This window comes from Dictyostelium purpureum (assembly GCF_000190715.1).
Source record: "Dictyostelium purpureum unplaced genomic scaffold DICPUscaffold_85, whole genome shotgun sequence".
In the NCBI taxonomy this organism is placed as follows: domain Eukaryota; phylum Evosea; class Eumycetozoa; order Dictyosteliales; family Dictyosteliaceae; genus Dictyostelium; species Dictyostelium purpureum.
The window spans coordinates 28,127-49,834 of record NW_003519422.1 but is presented as its reverse complement, the minus strand read 5'-3'; the positions used below and the strand labels follow the sequence as shown (position 1 = coordinate 49,834).

At 22.1% G+C, this 21,708-nt stretch overlaps 5 protein-coding genes across 5 annotated transcripts in view; 4 read left to right on the top strand and 1 right to left on the bottom strand.

Moving 5' to 3' along the window:
* Positions 1-5,010, top strand: part of DICPUDRAFT_151045 (uncharacterized protein) — a gene marked incomplete at both ends in the record, with an annotated part of 10,232 nt that extends 5,222 nt beyond the window's left edge. The window contains 2 exons of the mRNA XM_003286952.1: positions 412-509; positions 3,035-5,010. Coding sequence (XP_003287000.1) covers positions 412-509; positions 3,035-5,010 — 2,074 coding nt within the window. The remainder of the gene's footprint in view (positions 1-411; positions 510-3,034) is intronic.
* A 608-nt stretch (positions 5,011-5,618) lies between these two features.
* DICPUDRAFT_97570 (uncharacterized protein) lies at positions 5,619-7,109 on the top strand (the record flags this gene model as incomplete). The annotated part of the gene is made up of 2 exons (XM_003286951.1): positions 5,619-5,658; positions 5,850-7,109. 2 exons carry the CDS (start codon positions 5,619-5,621, stop codon positions 7,058-7,060), a joined length of 1,251 nt encoding a protein of 416 aa, XP_003286999.1. The 3' UTR covers positions 7,061-7,109.
* Positions 7,110-9,833: 2,724 nt separating this feature from the next.
* Positions 9,834-10,839, bottom strand: DICPUDRAFT_87399 (uncharacterized protein; the record flags this gene model as incomplete). The annotated part of the gene is made up of 3 exons (XM_003286939.1): positions 9,834-10,290; positions 10,369-10,373; positions 10,447-10,839. 3 exons carry the CDS (start codon positions 10,837-10,839, stop codon positions 9,834-9,836), a joined length of 855 nt encoding a protein of 284 aa, XP_003286987.1.
* Positions 10,840-16,326: 5,487 nt separating this feature from the next.
* Positions 16,327-17,763, top strand: DICPUDRAFT_97569 (uncharacterized protein; the record flags this gene model as incomplete). Its single annotated transcript, XM_003286950.1, has 1 exon — positions 16,327-17,763. The coding sequence occupies exon 1, from the start codon at positions 16,348-16,350 to the stop codon at positions 17,761-17,763; it is 1,416 nt and encodes a 471-aa protein (XP_003286998.1). The 5' UTR covers positions 16,327-16,347.
* Positions 17,764-19,009: 1,246 nt separating this feature from the next.
* Positions 19,010-20,978, top strand: DICPUDRAFT_97568 (uncharacterized protein). The gene is made up of 5 exons (XM_003286949.1): positions 19,010-19,100; positions 19,191-19,545; positions 19,609-19,848; positions 19,912-19,953; positions 20,024-20,978. The coding sequence occupies exons 1-5, from the start codon at positions 19,043-19,045 to the stop codon at positions 20,886-20,888; spliced, it is 1,560 nt and encodes a 519-aa protein (XP_003286997.1). The 5' UTR covers positions 19,010-19,042; the 3' UTR covers positions 20,889-20,978.
* Positions 20,979-21,708: the final 730 nt, after the last annotated feature.

Here is a 21,708-nt window from a genome sequence, read left to right as displayed (position 1 = left end):
AAAAAAAGTTTTTGTGTGGTTTATACCCCATTTATTTTTTTCATCCCGCTGTGGCCGCACCTTAAGGTCGGAAAAAGTATTTATCAAAAAATTTATTTTTTTTAAAAATTTATTAATTTTATTATTTATAAAAAAAAAATCCTCCAAATATCTGTGGGTTTTTTCCCTCCAAAATTAATTTTTATTTTTTTTTTCCTATCTTCCAATATATAAAGTAAATAAAATAAAAAGTGTTTTTTTTTTTTTTTTTTCAGTGGTAATTTAAAAATTTCGTTTTACACAATATAATATAATATAACATAATTTTTTTTTTTTTGAATATATTCATATTTTTTTTTTTAATATATCAAAGATCTAATAATATACTGTATGTAATAATAATTTTAAAAAAAAAAAAAAAAATATAAATAGTAGTTTAATAGTAATTGTAATATTTTCAATAAATAATAATAATAATAATAATAATTATAATTATAATTATAATAATAATAATAATAATAATTTCAATAGTAATTATAATTTTTTGGGTGAAAATCATTTCACCTTATTTTTTCCTTTAATATTACCGACACACACCGCATTTATAATAATACAAAATAATATTATAGTTTTTACAAACAAAACTGCAAAGAATGCTCTGTCTTGGTTTTGTAAAAAAAAAAAATTTTCCAACCAACATTTCACCAACTTTTTCTTTTTTTTTTTTTTTTTTGTGCCCACACTATTTTGAATCCCAGCCCCCTTTCTATTATTGTTAATTCAAACGATTGGGTGTGATTTGAAAATTTTTTTATTTTTTTCTTCACACAGAGTTTTTGATTATACATTTTGTGTAGTTTTTTTTTTATAATAAAATATAAAATAATCAATAACAAATATTCAAAAATATCATTTATTATATTTTTTAAATTTTTAACCATTTTTCATTTTTCATTTTTTTTTAAATCAATTATTTATTTTTTCCTATATATCAAAACCATAGAGAGATTCAATTTAACAGATATTTGTTGTAAATATTATATTTAAATATCTTTATACTGTGATATTTTTTTTTTTTTTTTACACTTTTTCTACATTTTTTTTTTTTATTTATTTTTTTTCAATTTATTTTAAAAATTAATATTTTAATAATTCAATAATTTAATTTATATTCCTATTGGAACAAAAATTTCAATCAACAATTTTATAATAAAATAAAATAATTTTAATATTTTAAAAACAAAAAATTGTTAAATCAAAAAAAATAAAAAATAAAAAATTAGAAATCAATTTCAAAAAAAACCACACACATGTATGAATAACACACACAGCACAGATAAACAAATAAACACACACACACACACACACCTAACATCAATATTTATTACCCAATTAAATTTAAAATCAGTTGATATTATTTTTAAAATTATATCACTACTTTTTTTTTCTTTTTTTTTTTACCAGTTTTTTTAAAAATTTTATTTTATTTTATAATTTTTGCTCAGAATTCTTCGACGCTACTACTTGATTTTATCCCAAGATATTTTTTTTAAATTTTATTTTTTTTAAAATTATTTTAAAAAAAAGATTTTTTCTAACATTTTTTTTTTATTTTTTATTTTTTAAAATATTTTAAAATTTTTATTTTCAAAATTTTTTAAATATTTTTTTTTTGAAAAAAAATAGCAAAGCTCAGTAATCATATCTACACAGGAATTTTTTATAGAAATAAAATATTTATTAATAATAACTATAACAATATAATAATATTATACACAGATCACTATATCGAAACATTTATATATACCCTAATTTATTTATTTATTTATTTATTTAATTATTTATCACATAAAATATAACTTCTCTTTATTATAAATTATTTAACAATTCAAATATTTAATAATAATAATAATAATAATAATAATAACCAATAATCAATTTAATTAATTTAAAATATACAACATCAATTAAAGATAATATCAAAAAAATTTCGTTTTTTTTTTTTTTTTTAAATAGTAATTCATTCCAATTATATTTTTTATAGATTCTCAATAATAATAAAAAAAAAAAACATAATACTAAATAAATATATATACTTTATATATATTTAATTTAATTAATAATATCATCTATATAGCTCAAAAAAAAAAAGAAAAAGAAAAAAAAGGTATGTGACTGATTTATATTATAATGTTTATTTTATTTTATTTTTCTTTTTCCTATCCAAAAAAAAACATCTTTTTTCTCTTTTATTTAAAAGATTAAAAGTAAATTTAATTTAGTTGGGGGTGTTTTATTATTTTTATGTTTCTTTTCAATCTCGTATTTTACAATCACATCTCAATCTCTTCTATTTATTTATTTTTTCCACTACACATTGCGTGTGAACAAACTTTACATCAAGTATTGCCAAATTTGGCAATCATCCCATTAATTTATTTTCATTTCAATCCATATTTTCCAAATTTCTTTTAATTTTCAAAATTCCCCCAAAAAATCATTTTTACCACCTCCCATCTTTTTTTATTTTTTTTATTTTTTTTTTTATTTTGTCATTTTTTTATTCTTATTTTTTATTTTTTTTTTTATAAAACATTTTTTAAATTACTTTTTTAATTGTTTAAATTATCACACCACTACAAAAAAAAATAATAAAAATAAACACACCCGCTATAATTATTGTCTTTAAAATTTTTTTTAATATCTTAAATCTTTTAAATAATCTTTTGCATATACACACATCATCAATTTATATTAATAGTTTTATTGTATTTTCCTTTTGTAAAAAAATAATAAAACATTTCAATCAAATTGTTGGTTTTTTTTTATTTATTTATATTCAAAATTTAAATTAATACTAATTAAAATCATTAATAGTTTTTTACACTTTTTTTTTTTTTTTTTTTTTTTTTTTAATTATTTATTTATTTGAATTTTTTTTTTAAATTAGTTTTTAAAAAAAAAAAAAACTTGCAATTTAGCAACAAAACAAAAGGTTAAAAAAAATTAAATAGTATTTTTTTATAGTTAGCTCTTCCACATTTTTTTTCCTTAGCTTTCACTCTTTTCATATCAGTATTAATAATGATTGGTAAAATGATGGAACCACATCATGGTATTGCTCCAGCACAACAATTAAATCAAGAAGCTAATATAGAGACCACTTTTTATAGTCCAACCTTCAAAAGATATGAATCTGTAACATTTTATGCCAATTTATTAAATATTTTAAAACAATATGCCGGTATTGTGGATAGATATCAAGCAGCTGCCCGTAGAATTATTTGGGGTAATATCTTTCAATTATTAGCCCAACCACAAAGACCATGCGACCTTTTATTCTCTCCAGTTATTAGCTCTTGGTTAGACGAGAAATCAGTAGACTTGATGGATATAGAAACCTACTTTACTGCATTCACCCAAGCTCAATATCAATACCCAAATATATTTTTAGATTTTCCACCAGTACCAAGTGCTTTCTCGATTCCAGGTATTAGTGCCCCTATTACCAGTTTTAGAATTCCAAAATCTCATTTACCAAACTTGGAGTCTACTTTTGGTGTTTTACAACAACAATCATCACAACAATCATTCCATACACAAAATCCACTCCATAAACAACAACAACAATTTAATATAAATCAATTACACCAAATACAACAATTACAACAACAACAACAACAAAATAGATTACCAAAATCACCATCACTTTCAAACATAAATCCATACCAAAACATTGAGATTTTAAAACAACAACAACAATTTCAATTACAACAACAATTACAAATCCAACAACTTCGTCACCAACAACCACTCTTTAATTTCCAACAACAACAACAACAAATTCAATTACAACAATTACTTCAACAACAACAACAACAATCTCAATTATTAATAAATCAACTTCAAAACTCATCACCACCACAACCACCTTTATCTTATAGTCAAAAGAATGCCACCGTATGGTCCACCGAGCTTCCATCAGTTTTCCAACAATTATCACTCTTACAAAGCTGGTCTCCTTACCTTCAAAAACTTTCACCATTCTGCAAAGAGCTCATTTGGAAAACTTGTGGTCTCTTTGTTCATTTTACAAACTTTGAAAGAAGCTCCTTCTTGGTTACATTCTTAAGGTGGTCCAAAGATCCAATTCCAAATCTTTCCCATATCACAATTATGTTCTCTGCCATTGGTTATCTCAAAGAAAGAGGTTTATTAAAAATTGATTTATTTTACCCACAAACCAATACACCAGTTTTCAAAGATTCACCAATGGCCAATAGAAATCTCGATACCGGAAGTAGTAGAGGTTCACCAAACTCTTCACCATCTCATAGTCAATCATATGATGACTTTAATAGTCTCGTCGATGAAGATTATGATGTCGACCAATACGAATCAGGTGTCGTTTCAGATGATGAAGATTTATCGCCAGTATCATCATCAACTATAACTGTACAGTCCTCAAATTCAACTTCAAACTCAAATGCTAATTCACCAAGATCAACCAACATCCATTCATTAAACAATATCAACGCAGCTTCACAAGGATTAAATAGCCTCGTAAATTCAAAGAAAAGAAAATCAACTGAAACAATAAATGATTTAGCCGTAGCTGCTGTTTTTTCAGATAGTTCAAATAATAACAATAATAAAAATAATTATAATTCAACTTCATCATCATCATCACCATTACCATCACCATCAACTTCACCAAAGTTATTATTAAATAAAATTAATAGTAAAGAAGTCGATCTTGAAGATAAAGAAGATATTTCAAAACAACTTCATACTCTCAAAAGATTAAAATCAACTGAATCATTAACTGCTTTGGCCAATAGTATTCCAGACTTTGATGAAAAAGTAAATAATAAAGGTGATGGTAATAATAATATTCAAATTGAAGAAATTCAACAAGAAGATCAAGAACAAGAAAAAAATAACAAAAAACAAAGTGAAGGTTTTGATACCGAGCCATCAGCTGGAATGAAAAAAAGCAAATCTATGAATATTAATTCTATTCTTTGCTAATTTCATTATATATATCCTTCGAGTTAGCTTTGAATAATTAATATTTCACGAGATCAAACTTTTTTTTTTTTTTTTTTCACTTTTTTTTTTCTAATTAAATGGCAATGTTGGGCCAACAACTTGGGGAAATTTAATATTAAAAATTTAATGATATTGTTTTTTTTTAATAAAAATAAAATGTAATAAATAATATATATTATTTAAAATTATATATACATATATCAAAATATATAATTTTAATATTTTTTAAAAAAACCAAATTTATCTTTATCTTTTATTTATTTTATTTTAATTTTTTTAATTTTTTTTGATTTGATTTAAAAGTGGGTGGTGTGTTAAATAGATATTAATTTTCAGAAAAATATTAAACTATTATTATTAGTATATAATTAAATGTGCAACTATCCTTTTAATTTAATAATTTATCATTATTATTTAGAAGAAATAAAAAAAAAAAAAAAAAAAAAAAAAAAAAAAAATCTATATTTTTTTTTAATTTTTTTTTTATTTTTTTATTTTTATTTTATTTTTTTAAAAAATTATTGTTTTTTTTTTTTTTTTAAATTTCATTATTATCGTTAAAGTTATCATAACTAAACAAATAAAATATGATGTTAAAAAATTTTACTAAAAACTTTATTACTAAAGGTATGTCATTAAAAGAACAAAGCCACAAAATAAATAATTATAGTAATATAAAGTGGAATGATGATCAAAAAAAAAATAAAAAAAATAAAAAAAATAATATGAAAAAAATAAATTAAAAAAAAAAAAAAAAAGATAATTTATAAAATGAAATTTTTTTATTAATAGTTTTAAAATTTTTCATAAATATATAGGTAATTTAAAGAATGTTATTAATAGAAACTATGGTACAATTGTTGCAGGTGACAAGTTTCAATGGAATGATCCATTAAATTTAGAAATGAATTTAACAGACGAAGAAAAAATGATTAGAGATCAAGTCGATAAATTTTGTCAAGATAATTTAATGCCACGTATTCAAATGGCCTATAGAGATGAAAAATTCGATAGAGAAATTATGAGAGAATATGGTAAAATGGGTATGTTAGGTGCCACTATTCCAGCATATGGTGGTGTTTCACACGTTGCATATGGTTTAATGGCTAATGCAGTCGAAAAAGTAGATAGTGGTTATCGTTCAGCTATGAGTGTTCAATCATCATTAGTTATGCATCCAATTTACACATTTGGTACCGAAGCTCAAAAACAAAAATATCTCGATGGTTTAGCTAGCGGTGATTTAGTTGGTTGTTTTGGTTTAACCGAACCAAATGCAGGTTCAGATCCAGCTGGTATGCAAACTCGTGCTAAAAAGAATACCGCTGGTAATTACGTTTTAAACGGTACTAAAACTTGGATTACCAATTCACCAATTGCTGATGTATTCGTCATTTGGGCTAAAGATGATAATAACGATATTCGTGGTTTCGTTTTAGAAAAAGGTATGAAGGGTTTATCTGCTCCAAAAATTGAAGGCAAATTATCACTCCGTGCTTCAATCACTGGTATGATTGTTATGGAGGATGTTGAAGTTCCAGCTTCTCATATGTTCCCAGATATTAAAGGTTTAAGAGGTCCATTCTCATGTTTAAATAAAGCTCGTTATGGTATTGGTTGGGGTAGTTTAGGTGCTGCCGAATTTTGTTATACAACTGCTCGTCAATATGGTCTCGATCGTAAACAATTTGGTAGACCATTAGCCGCTAACCAATTATATCAAAAGAAACTCGCTGATATGGCCACTGAAATTTCATTAGGTTTACAAGCTTGTTATCAAGTTGGTCGTTTAATAGATGCAGGTAAAGCCACCCCAGAAAGAATTTCATTAATCAAACGTAATTCATGTGGTAAATCATTAGATATTGCTCGTCAATCAAGAGATATGTTAGGTGGTAATGGTATTGCTGATGAATATCACGTTATTCGTCATGCCGCTAATTTAGAAACTGTTAATACTTATGAAGGTACTCATGATATTCACGCTTTAATTTTAGGTAGAGCCATCACTGGTATTCCATCATTTTAAATATTACAAACAAAATAAAATAAAACAAAATAAAATAAAATAAAAAGTTAAAAAAAAAAATAGAAATATAAACTAAATAGTTTAATATATGTAAAAAATAAATTTAATAATAATGGTTATAGTTGGGATTAAATTTAATTTACACAATAGGATTTTTTAAATTTTTAAAGGGAAAAAAAAATTATAACATCAACAAAAACCAAATGATTTAAAAAATTTAATCTACATTTTAAATTTACATAATATAATCAACTTTTATTATAATGGGTTAAATTTACATTGAAAAAAAAAGTTGTTTACATTTAATGGTAGTGTAAATGTAGATTTTATACAACCACTTTTACAACTCCTAATTTTTGCTACCATTAAAAAAGATTTTAAACAAATCAAAATATAGATACTTAGAGCAATAAAAAAAATAAACAGGAAAAAATAATTATTTTAACAGTTACTTAAATAATAATTAAAGAAAAAAAACTAAAGTTATTTTAAATATAACCTTATTTTAAGTTTTTTAATAAACTAATAAAAAATACCTTTTATAGTAGATATAATTAATACACTAACCCCATGTGTACAAATTTATTAATATGTGTACATACTAAAAAAAAAAACCGATAATTTAATTTTCTAATAATTCCTTTTGTGTATTTTATCACATCTAGATAAATCTTTTGTAACCATAATAAAATAAATTATATTATAATTTATATAAATTTATATTATATTGTTTAAAAAAAAATTGTAAAACAATTGGACGAATAAAAAAAAAAATATAAATAGAAAAAAAACAATTCATTTATAAATTATTATTTTTTATTTTAATTGTTTAATTAAATTTTTTCATTAATATTAAATAATTATTTATAAAGCTAAATTTCAAATTGTGTAATATTATTTTTTAAAAGAATTAGATTTAAAATGATTTTCAGTATGTCCTCTTTTTTTTTTTTTTTCAATTATTTATTAAATTATGGATATAGTTTTATAAAAAATAATAAATTATTAATTTTAATATTAATTTTTTCATTTTTTTCAATTTTACAGAAAATTTACAATCAATTAACAATATCAAATCTGATAATAAAAATGTAACAGTATCTTCAAAAAAAGAAACCTTAAACTTTGAATCTTCATCTACCCAAAGAATCAGTTTTGTAGTAGTATTATATTTCTGCAGTCAAGACTAAATCTAAAAATTTTTTTTTTTTTATTTTTAAAAATTAAAAAAATAAAATAATTTAATGTATGCATTATAAAATCAAAAGTTTATTCAAACTAAAAATAAATAATATATATTAATATATTGTTTTTTATCTTTTATTTTTTAAAACATTTTTATCTTTTAGTGTATGTTGTGCGAGTGTGGGGGTGAAGATAATTAAAAAAAAAATAAGAAATCATTTTTTAAAAGATAAATAATTATATTCAATAGTTATAATATTTTTATTAATGGTGATCAATATAGGTTTAATTGGTTTTGTGTCTTTTGACATATCGGTTATTTAAATTAAATTAATCAATAAATAAATCAATAAATCAAAAAATTTAAAAAAATTACTTTTTTTTTTCTTTATATAGAACATAAAATAATTATAATAATTATTTTTTATATTAATAATTTAATATTGTAAACGTTGTTTAGTTTTGTTTTATTTGTTTATAAATAGAAGGTAGTGAAAAAATAAATCTTTGAATTAAAAATATTGTTATCACCTTATTTGGAGAAAATTAAAACCTATTGTTTTATTATCAAACAATAAACACTGTGATTAAAATCTATATATAAAATATTTTTGTATTTGCATTTTTTTTTGTTAGATTTCACATATATTTTAACGAGAATGGGGTCTACATAGATATTATTTTTTGTGGGTGTTTTTTAATTTTTTTTTTAATTTTTGTTATTTAGAAAAGATAAAATGTTTATTGTTATGTTGATATTACGGACATTTAAAAAATAAAGTCTTTAGATTTTTAATACCAAAAGAATCTAATGTGGAAGCAAATAAAATATAAATTATACCATTACAAAAGTAATATATCCAATAAATTAATTTAAATATATCTTATTGGTTGTGATATCTATATTTGGGTAAGATTTTGTTGGTTTGGCCATATACTAGGTAGTGTTGGAATAAGAAATTTTTAATTATCCATATATAGATTCTTTTGTAATGAATTTAAAATATATCTTGTAATTTTTTTATGATATATTTTTTTTTTATATATTTTGTTAAATAAAAAAAAAACTATAAAAGAAATATATTTTCTTTTTTTCATCAAATCAAAACATATATTAATTTATAATATTACAATTATATTAATACCCAAGTAAAAATGTTATTCAGTACGTATTTGTTTATTTAATACAGAAAAAATAAATAATATTTACTTAAATCTAAATTTTCAATAAAACTACTAGAATCAATCCAAAACATCGTCCAATCATCAAGCTCTAAAAACGCTCAAACTACTACTACCAACTCATCATCAGCCTATGGAAGAAATGGTATCCAATTAATTGATATTTCTATAGATATTAGTAAGTTTTAAATTTAATGTAATATTTGGATATTTAACCCATTTACAAAATCTAACAATTTTATCATTTACCATTATAGACCCAGTAGTAGATGCTAGTGTCCACCTTTAAAGAGATTAAATTTTTTTAAAAAAAATAAATAAAAAAATTTAAATAAGTTTTTTTTAAACAAATAAAGAAAAAAAGATATATATCTTTTTTAATTTTTATTTTTTTTATCACAATTGTTTATTTCTTTTGAGTATAGTAAAGTTCGACTCTATATGGGAAGTCAAAGGTCTTATTATCGGAGCTATCTGGGTGGTTATCTAATACTTCACTGACCTCTTTAATAATTTGATCTTTGGTTTCTTGTTTGAGATGGGAGATATAGCTTATACTAAGAGCACGCTCGATACAAACTTGTTTGTTGGCCTTTTGGTTAAAGTGGAATTTTTCCATTTGAAGATTTGGGTCGATTAATCCTTTACCACCAGCTTGTTCAAAGATTGGCTTGAAGTCTTCCAAAGCTTTTTTCCATTTATATGATCTGAATTGGGGAGCAAGACCATCATACCATTTTTCATGTACAACATCGGCATATTTATTAACAACATCACTGCTTAAATCCATATCATACCAAATCATAATCAAAGTTCCATTTGGTTTTAATATACGTGAAAATTCTTTTAGTGAATCTGTATTGCTGAAAGTATATAAAATATTTATGATTAATATTTATTATTTACTTTTTTTAATCTATAATCTTGATTTATCCAATTACCTAAACTATAAAAATATAATAAAAAATTAGAATTTATATATTAATGTATAATATATTCTTTTTTTAAAATAAATTTACCCAATGAAAAGCTTGAGAAACAAAAAGGACATCTACAGATTCATCAGCAGCTGGAATTGATGTGGAAATACCATCTAAAACTTGGAAACTGAGATCTGGTTTGTCAGTGTCTTTGAGTTTTTGTAAAATTTCGGAACATGAGTCTCTGAATTCTTTGCTTGGTTCGACTGCAGTAATATCTTTGAAGTTTGACTTTGCTAATAACTCTGTGAATTTACCAGTTCCGCTGGCCAAATCTAATACTTTGGAGTTATCATTTAAATTGAATAGCTTATTGTTTTTTACAAATTCGATACATTCTTGTGGTACTTGTGGTCTTCCCTTGACATAGGAGTTTGTAGTTTTGACATCATGGTAACCTTTTGATGATGGATGTACTAAATTAATTGACATTTCTTATATTATATATAATCTATTGTTGTGTGGGTATCTATGAGAAATAAATTCAAAAATTAAAATTAAAAATAAAAAAATAAATTAAAAAAAAGCATTTTTTTTTAAATTTAATTTTTTTTTTTGGTGTGAAATTGACAATCATTACGCAGGTGACACTTAAATTTTATTTAATTTTTTTTTTTTTTTTTTTTTTAAAATAAAAAATTTTTTTTGAGAAATTTTTTTTTAAAAAAAAAAATTTTTTTTTTTTTTTTTTTTTTTTTTTTTTTTTTTTTTTTTTTTAATTAAAAAAAAAACTGATTATCATTTTGATCAAAAATATTTTAATTTAAGTTTCCTTGAGGAGAATATATTGTTTATATCTATTAAAAAAAATATAATATCTATTAAGTTTAATAGATAATCTAATATTAAAAAAAAAAAAATTTTTATAAAAAATCTATTTTTAAACAACACACAAACTATTATTAGATATTATTCTTTTTTATTATAAAGAAATTATATTAATTAAAAAATATAATTTTTAAAATTTCAAAAATAGGGGTAAATAAAACATAATATTATAGTATAATTTTAAATTTTTTTCTCAATATAACCATTTAAGTCTAACTGATTGATTTGTTGATTTGTTTTATTAGTATTGAGTTTATGTTAGATTAGTTTTTAATTACAATAATTCAAGAATAAGAATGTTTATTTTTATCTTTTTTTATTTGAATATTTCTAAATGTGTTTAAAAGATAAATAAATTGTAATAATGAAATCTATCATCATGACATTAATAACAATTTTCAATATAAAGATAAAGTCGAGATAATCGCCCCACAAATAGAATATATAAAAAACGTTTATAATTAATTATAATAAATATTATAAAAATGATTTAGATTTTGGTACTAAAATGAAGCTTTTATAAAGTTTTAATTAAAAATAATAATAAAAAAAAAGACTATAAAAAGAACAAATAATTTTTTTTTAAAATCATTAATTCAACAAAAACAATTGTATCAATAAATTAAACTTATAAAAATGTTATTCAGTATGTAGTATTTTAAAAAAAAATTCTAAAACTCTAAAACTAACAAATGTTTCCCATTAATATTAATATTTCCCATTAAACTATATATAGAATCATTACAATCAATCAACTTCAAATCTACCACCTCAAAAACCCAATTAGCCACCTCTGCTAACACTACCTCCACCGGATCAAACAATGTTGCCTTATTAGATCTTGATGTATGTGCTGTTGTACTTATCCCAGGATTATTATATGTCCATACTGATGTTGATGCCCACCTTTAAATGTGATGTAAAAGTTGATAGTCATTACTGACTATATACCAATCAAAAGTTTATATTTTAAGCTTTTGTGTATACAACATAAAAATATTTATTATTAAATAAATAATAAAAATTAATTTGTAATTTTTATTCTATATACTAGTACAAAAAAAAAATATATATATATTTTCCAAACTCTTTTATTTTTTTATTTTATTGGGTTTTCTTATTAAAAAATTATTATAATTTATAATTCTATTAATTTAATTTAAGATTATATTTAAAATTATAAAAAAACTATTAATTAAAATTTAAATTAAAAATTATAAAAAAACTATAAATTAAAATTAAAAATTTAAAATATTAATCAAATTAAAAAAAGCGCAAAAAATAAAATGTTATTCAGCAAGTTTTAAATTTTTTATTTTTTTAAAAACTAAAATGAATTTTAACTAATATTTTTTTTTATATTAATTAATATAGAATCATTATCTTTCCTTTCCTCTGCTCAAAGCAACCAAAATACTAAATATGAAAGCAATGCTCAATCCAATCAATTTAGTGGTAACAAAGTCTCTTTATTAGATGCTGATATCTGTGCAGTAATTAATGCAACTCCTTTATTATATGCTGATGCCAAAGTTAATGCTCATATCTAAAAATAAAATCAAACTATTTATTATAAAACTACTTATTGTAATAAAATCAAACAATTTAAAATAAAAATATTTTTATTTTTTATCAAACTAAAAAAAAAATTTATTTCAAACATTACCTTTTTTATCTTTTATTTTTCTTTTTTATTTTCTTTACTTTTTTTAGAAAAAATTTTAAAAAAAAAAACTAATACATCATTTTACAAAAAAATAAATAAAAAAAGTATTGGGGGTTTTACAATTTTTGGGTAATAGAATAAATAGAAATTAATATAACCCAATACTCAATTTCCCCATTTCCTATTTTATAAACAAAATAAACCAAAATACAAATATTATATTAAACTTTAAAATTTACAATTTTTCTAAATTTATATAAATGAAATAAATTTATTATTTTAAAAAAAAAATATAAAAAATAAAAAAAGTATAAATTAAAAAAAAAAAAAAAAAATTTATATCAAAAACAAAAAAAAATCTTAAAATGTTATTCAGTAAGATATTATATTTTTTTTTAAAAAACAATATATAAATTATAAATAACTAATGCTTAATATTTTTTTACAGAATCATTACAATCAATCAACTTAAAATCCAATTCCTCAAAGGTCCAATTAACAGCATCAAACACCACCACCTCAACTGGTTCAAATAATGTTGCCTTATTAGATGTTACTGCTAATGTCAACCTTGACCCATTATTAGCCATTGATCAACTTAATGTTCACCTTTAAGCATCATATTAAATGAAACATTCATTTAAAGTAAAACTACATAAAATAAAATATTTTTTATTTTCAATTAACACATCTATTTTTATTATTATTTTGTAATTTTTATTCTATATACTAGTACATATAAAAAATATATATTTCCAAACTTTTTTATTTTTTTATTTTAATGGGTTTTCTTATTAAAGATTTATTATAATGTAATTCAATTAATCTAAAATAAGTATTTTTTAATATTAGAGATTAAAAATTATCTTTATTCTCAGTTTTTACCCGTTAGCTTATTCATTTAAAATTTTTTTTAAAAGTTATCTCTTTTTTTTAAAAAAAACTATTCTTTTTATCCATTTAAAATTTTTTTAAAAGTTATCTATTTTTTTAAAAAAAATTATTCTTTTTATCGATTTAAAATTTGCAAATGGATGTAAAATAACAGCACAAACACACCCATCACAATTTTTCTCTTTTCCGCCTTTCTTTTAATTTTTTTTAATTTTTTTTAACATTTTATTTATTTATTTTTTTTAGTTTTTAATTATAATCCGGATAAAGATAATTTTCAACCTCTAATAAAACTTGATATGTTTAAATGCTAAATAAATATATGATATTTTAAATGCTAAATATTACTTGATATATTTTAAATGGTAAATAATACTTGATATTTTTGTATGATCCATATTATTTGATATTTTTTAAATGCTAAATAATACTCGATATTTGTATGATCCATATTATTTGATATTTTTTATGCTAAATAATAGTTTTGATATTTGTATGATCTATAGTACTTGTTATATTCTAATGATTTTCCTTAATATTTGATATTTTTTTTTAATATCACACTGCATTTTCCAAAATATTTGATATATTTTTAATATTACACAATACTTTAAAGCTAAAAAATCTTTTATATGTCTTTATGCTAAAAAATCTTCGATAGCTTTAATGCTAAAAATCCTCAATAGTTTTAATGCTAAAAATCCTTGATATTTTTTGATAATATTTTTATACTATTGGCCACTCTTTGTAAAGAGTGTTTCCAGCTCTACCACGGGGAGGTTAGTATATTAGAGCCGAATGGTTAATTATGTATCCCACCACGCAGAATACATAATTAACCACCATATTGATAATAGTGTGAAGTGAAGTGTAGTGTGTGTTTTTTTTTTTTGTGGTTAATTATGTATCCCACCACGCAGGATACATAATTAACCATATTGATAATAGTGTGAAGTGAAGTGTAGTGTGTTTTTTTTTTTTATAAATTAAATTTTTTTTTTTTTTTTTTTTTTTTTTTTTTTTTTTTTTTTTTTTAATTTGAATTTACCTGAATGTGTATAATGAAAAAAATAAATTTTATGAAATTATTTTCTTTAAATACTTTTTAGTTTTTTTAATAAAAATAAAAAAAAAAAAAAATTTAATTTAAAATTAATTAATTAATTAATCTATAACCATTTCCTAATTTATTTAAAACATCAATTCCAAAATAAGTAAAATTTGTATTACAAAAAAAAATGTAGATTTGCTACAATCAAAATTGGTAATAATTTGAAACAGGGGAGGTTTTTTTTTTTTTCAAAATTTTTTATTTTTCAAATAAATTAAACACATCTTCCTTTTAAAGAATTCATTTTTCCCTTTATATTATTTTATTATAATTAATTTTATAATGTTTTGTAGAAAGGAATAAAGTAAGAATTTGGTAGTTCATTATATGATAATCAAATTGGTATGATAGCTGAATGAAAAAAAAAAAAAAAAAAAAAAAAAAAAATTTATTTAATTTTATAAATTTAATTTTTTTTTAAATTTCTTTAAAATTTTTAACTTTTTTTTTTAATTATGGTTGCAATGAGCGCTTTTTTTAAAATTTTTTTTTTTTTAAATTTTGAATTTTATTAATTATAATATTTTTATTTTCCTTTTCAAAAACCTTCACAAAACCATATTGATAAATCTAATATTATGGTGCTATTTTTCACTTATGTTGATGCTTATATTAGCAGGTTGGTCTCTTTATTTCGTACATTACCATTAATCTAAAAATATAATATCATATTATTTTCTTTTTTAATTAATAAAAACCTCAACCAATACAAAAAAGTCGAATTATTGTTTTTTTATTTTTGATTATCCATTTTTATCGTTTTTTATAAAATCTTCCAGATGGTCCAAAAAAGATAAACGATAACGATAATTTTTAATCACTAATTTTTACTAATTATTAATATATAGCAAAGGAGGAGCTGGTTTAATTATTTTAAAAGCAACAGCAACCTCACCAGAAGGAAGAATCAGCTATAGTGATAGTGGATTATGGAAGGATGGACAAAAGGAGCAATTAAAAAGAGTTATAGATTTTTGCAAAATCTTTGGTCCACGTATGGGTATTCAAATAGCTCATGAAGGAAGAAAAGCATATGAAATGATTCATTGAAAGGTTCATGAGGTGGTAATATGACGTTGGATTAACGTCTTTTTAAGATTGACCATAAGCTTTCTATTATATTTTCAAATCTGGTGAATAGGGCGGAATAAATTGTACGTTAATGTTATTTTCTTCATAACGCAACCCCAAAAATTTGTTGAAATTCCAGATGGTCTTTTTAAAATATTTCTTCCTTCCATCTACCTTTATTGAACCCATCTTTTATGCCTCCATTTGTAAGAAAATCTTACAATTTTAGTTTTATCTGAAAAAAATGTTTTGTCTTTTTATAATGTAAAAAAAAAATTTTAAATTTTTAAAAATAATTTTTTTTTTTTTTTTTTTCATTTTTTTATAATTTTGCATGTATTGGTTTAATATAAATTAAAATCAAATTAATATGATTACCTTTACAGAAAATAAAAGCAGTACTATTAACACCTATAACAACACAAATAATAATAATAATAATAATAATAATACTACTACTAAAAAGAAACTTTTAAAAAACATATTAATTCTGTTATTTCTTTTTTCTTTAATAAATTTAATATTGTTAAAAAAAATAAATTTTAATTTTAAAAATAATCAACAGTATCATAAAAAATATTATCATAACAATATTAATAATAAAAACGATAACGATAATAACAACGATAATAACGATATAGATAGCAATAGCTTTGTAAAAAAAAAGATAATAGATAGTTTTGATTATAGCAGTTTTAGTAATAGTAATAGTTTAATTGATAACAATATGGAAGGAATTAAAAAAGTATTTTGGCCCTCAGTTTATTTTAAAAAGCAAGGTGATGTTTTACCAATAGAGTGGAACAAGTGTACATTAACAAAGTTGGGCATAGACACAAATTCTAAATCAATAGGATATGCACATATAGAATTAGATAGCGAAAACGGCAAATTAATATTATCACCAACAAGTCAAAACTATGATAAAGATATTTACTCTTACAGTAGAGATAATAGTTACGAAAGCGATGTTAACAAGATAAAGAAGAAACTAGACCAAAAAGTTATAATAGCACATGCCAAAAGCTGTCCATTTCACGAATTAGAAATATCCAATTCAATTATTCATAAAGATTTACAAATTGAAAAACAATTATATCCACCAGTTAAAGTCGGTGTTGGGGTTTTAGTTGAAGACAGCGATAATCAAAGAATTTTAATTACAAAAAGAGCAGAGACTCTAAGAATTTTTCCTGGTGTTTGGGTACTACCTGGAGGTCATATGGAACAAAGTGAAACCATATTTGAAACTGGTCTTAGAGAATTGGAAGAAGAAGTTGGTATTGATAAATCAATGGTAGATCTAGACTCATTAAAAGTAATTGGTATTTTCGAAAGCTCATATCCTATTTTATTAGCCCACGATAAACTACCTGGAGATCATCATATTGTAATTTTTATAAGTGTAAAATTAAATAACAACAACGGCAATAACAATGAAAAATCACCAGTTAATCTCAAACTTCAAGAAGAAGAGGTACAAATAGGCGCATGGGTATCAAAATCACTTATGGTTAAAATAATGGACGGAATATCAACTGAATACGACCTATTTAATAATCTTAAAGGAGATAATACAAACAATAACAATAATGATATTAAAAGACAGACACATTTAAAAAAAAATAAAGAAGAATCAATCGAAGTAGTTTATCCAATTAATAGCAAAAATGAACAAGAGAAATTAAGAGGCGACCAAGTTATGGATATGTTTTTTAAAGGTACCGATAATATTGCAATTGGTACAATTTATATTCTAAAACAATATTTAAACAGTGATGATTAAATAAAATTCATTTTTTTTACCTTTATTTTGTTGTTTGTTTGATGGTTGGTCATTAAATAGTTTCGATTTTTGTTTATTGAATTTTGAAAAGCTTAATATATTTTTTGAATAGGAGGAGATACTGCTGCCACTGCCAGTACTGATTATAATAATGATAATTTGATTTGAAAAAGTGCCTCTTTTTAAATAGCTACCAATCTTCGAAATGAAATTTATAAACAAATCTTTAACAAGTTTCTTTTTTAAAGATTTTAATAACTGCTGTTTGTAATCTGAAATCATGACAGAGAATGCAGAGTAGTCTTCATCTTCTTTATTTGCTAAGCTATTTGAAAGGGTGGAGTAGTTTTCATCGTTGATAAGTGAGCTTTGGTTTTTATTCATATATTCGTAAATTTCAATAAATATTAATTTGTTATCCCAATCTTGTAACACCTTGATTATGTAATTTAAACTATTGAAAAGGTAGCAGAACTCTTTGAGATTTTGATGGCCGTCACTTAAGAGAATCGAGATTACTGTCTTTAGTTCATTTTTTTAACGTAATAGCAAGTTGATTTGGATTTTATTAAAGAACTCAAAATGTGAATTTACATCACGATAATAAATCATTATTGATACAAAATTTAACTTTGGGTGCTATTAATAATAATAAAAAAGAATTAGAATCGTATGGAATTATCTTATATTTTCAAAGATTAATAACCCACTAAAAGCTATTTATTATTAATAAAATTTAAAAATATTTTTAATTCTAGTTAATTGGTTAATTAAATATTAATTTCATTTCATTTAAATTTCAATTATTTTAATACATTATATTCCTAAATACAATTAAATCAGCACCATAATTATATTGTAGTATACTGCTCATATTTAAAACAACAAATAATAGTAATCAACAAAAAAAATTTAATTTAATTTAATTTTTTTTTTTTTTAAATTTAAAATATTGTTGTGTTTATCATTATTTAATTTAATTTAATTTAATTTTTTTTTTTTTAATTTTAATTTTTACAAATATTCATATGTTTTTCATTATTTCGGGTATTATAATGCGCTTTTGGGTATTATTTTTAAACCACATTGAGTTTTTAGATGGGGTAAATGAAAGTGTGCGTGGGGTAAATACATAATTTGGTAAAAAAAAAAAAAAAGAAAGGAAAAAATGATAAAAACATTTTATTTATTTTTTCTTTTTTTTTTTTTTTTTTTATTCAACATATTTAATATCAAGATTTCTTTTATTTTCATAGTATTTTAAAAGATTATAGAAAATATGAAAATTAAAAATTATATACTTTTAGTCCTGTATTTGGTGAAAATAGTCCATTCACGTATGTTAATTTAATATTTAAATTTAATATTTAAAATTAATATTTAAAATAAACTAAATCATTTTTTTTCTTTAATTTAAAAAAAAATAGAAAAGCTATTTGTGTTTGATACCACAACAGATAGAAATCCAGATTTTGATATGGATGCAATACCAGATGGGGCAATCTATCAAGGTTTTGATGTTACAGAGGATTATAATAATGAAAATGGACCACATGGTCTTATATATAATTTTGGTAATCAACCTTTAATAAGCCAGTTTGGGGGTTCTCATATAATTGTTAATAGTGATACTACATTTGACAAATGGACCTGTACAAACTGTCCCAATGTATCCTATAATATCCTTCAAGATTATTTTGTAGGTAAGTATCCTCCTGATCAATTTTTTCCATTCGATGGTAGAGGTTTTGGTAATGATGGGGATAATCACAATTATAAATGGTGAGTAAAAGATATTGATAAAAATAATTTAAATTATATTAAAACTTAGTTTATATTTTATAGGTGCGTTTGGTTTAGATACGAAAAGGTTCAAGCACGATTATTTGAACCCGGTATAGTTTCAATAGTCCATTCAGATGATCTAATTGTATATGTAGATGAAAAAAAGGTTATAGAAACAATTGGTATAACCGACGTACAGTTTGCTGAATTCTTAATAGATCAACCCGATCCATGGAATACCCATACTCTGGATATTATTAATTGTAATAGAAAGAGAAGAGATAATTTTCATATGTTTGAGTATGTATAATTATGTTTTTTTTAAATTTTAATTTTATTAATTTTTTTTTAAATTTTATATAGCCTTAAAACAACTGTAGTTTTAGATTGTGTCTATTATGACCAGTAAGTTTTGTTTTTATTTTTTTAATTTAATTATGATAAAATAAAATACTAACTACTATTAATATTAAAGGTGTGGTATTTGTGAAGGAAATGACGAGTGTGCATGTAAAATGGGTTATAACTGTTTTGAAGATGAAAATAGTTGTATTGCAAACTATTGCTATGATGAATTTAATTGTGAACCAAGGGATTTTAATTGTTCAGAAACATACCCTGATGTATGCAAGAATCAATTCTGTACCCCTGGTTTAGGTTGTGAATCTTTTCCTGTAGACTGCAATGATAATAATCCATGTACAAGTGACTCATGCTCATCGAGTGTTGGCTGTATTAACCAGGATATTCCAAACTGTGCTCGATGTAGTGATACAAACTCATGTGTAACAATTGATCCATGTATACCTGTCGAGTGTCATGCTGATAACCCTGATGTTTGTGTTATGACTCCTATAAATTGTTCTACAAGTGATCCATGTTTATTGGGTCGTTGTGAAAATGGTGTTTGTTTAACAGTAGCCATTTGTACAGATCCACCAGATTCAGGTGAAACCACCGAATATATCTCAACAACACTGGCCTCTACAATTTACTCTACAATTATCTCAACAATAACATCAACACTACAGACTACAATTTATACAAGCAACCCTTCAACAATAGCAACAACCTCAACAGCTACAACAACTGACTCTGCCTTACCAACTATTACTGGGTCATCAATATCATCTACTGTAATTTCATCAATTATCTCATCCACTTTATCAGCAAGTTCAACTACATCCTCATCCCTAACATCTGGACCAATTATATCAACTAAATGTGACCATTATTCATGCTTAGAAGGCTATAAATGTATTCAATTAAAACATTCATTCACATGTGTATCTAAATATTTCAATGATAATTGCGACGTTAATAGACTACCCTTATATTAATATTAATAAAATAAAATTATGTGACTTTTATTAATTTTAGTAATTATTTAATTTAGGTTAAATATAAAATAAATAAGTAAAAATATAAAAGAATAGCAATGAATTATTTTTTATTAGATAAGGGAAATAATTCCTTTTAAGTTTTGTTAGTGAATAAGGTTGTTTCTGAAAGTTAATTATTTTACTTTATATTATTTGAATAAACATTATTTGGTGAAAGTCCTATAAAAATATATAAGAAGATAGTATATATTTAGATGGGCTCAATTTTGATTTTATCGTAAATAAAACTCGTGTATTCCATCCAAATTGAAGGGATAAAATATAGTCTACCTTGCGAATCTTTGACATTATGGATTAAATTGTTTAATAAATTTTTATGAATAATTGTAGCAACACCTGATTGTGCTTTTGGTGATAATTCTTTATTTATAGATAATTCATCATTATTTAATGAATTTCTAGATTTTGTAGTGCTGTAATAATATTTTTATAAATATCTTCAATTGAAGAAAAGAAGATAGTAAAATCAGTTTTTTCAAATAAATTATTTAAATTTTTAATTTCATCACGAGTGAAGAATTTAGTTTCTTGTAAAAATATAATTTTTATATTCTTTTTTATAGAAAGTATAATATTTTTATTTTGGAGGTGAAATCACCATTAATGTTAAAAGACAATATATTTAAATTTTTTTATTACCCATCCAATATTTTATTAATAAAAATAAAAAGAAATAAAAATGTATAGATTTTATTTTAAAAAAAAAATATTAAACTTTTATTTAGGCTAAACCTTATATTGTGAAAATAAATATATT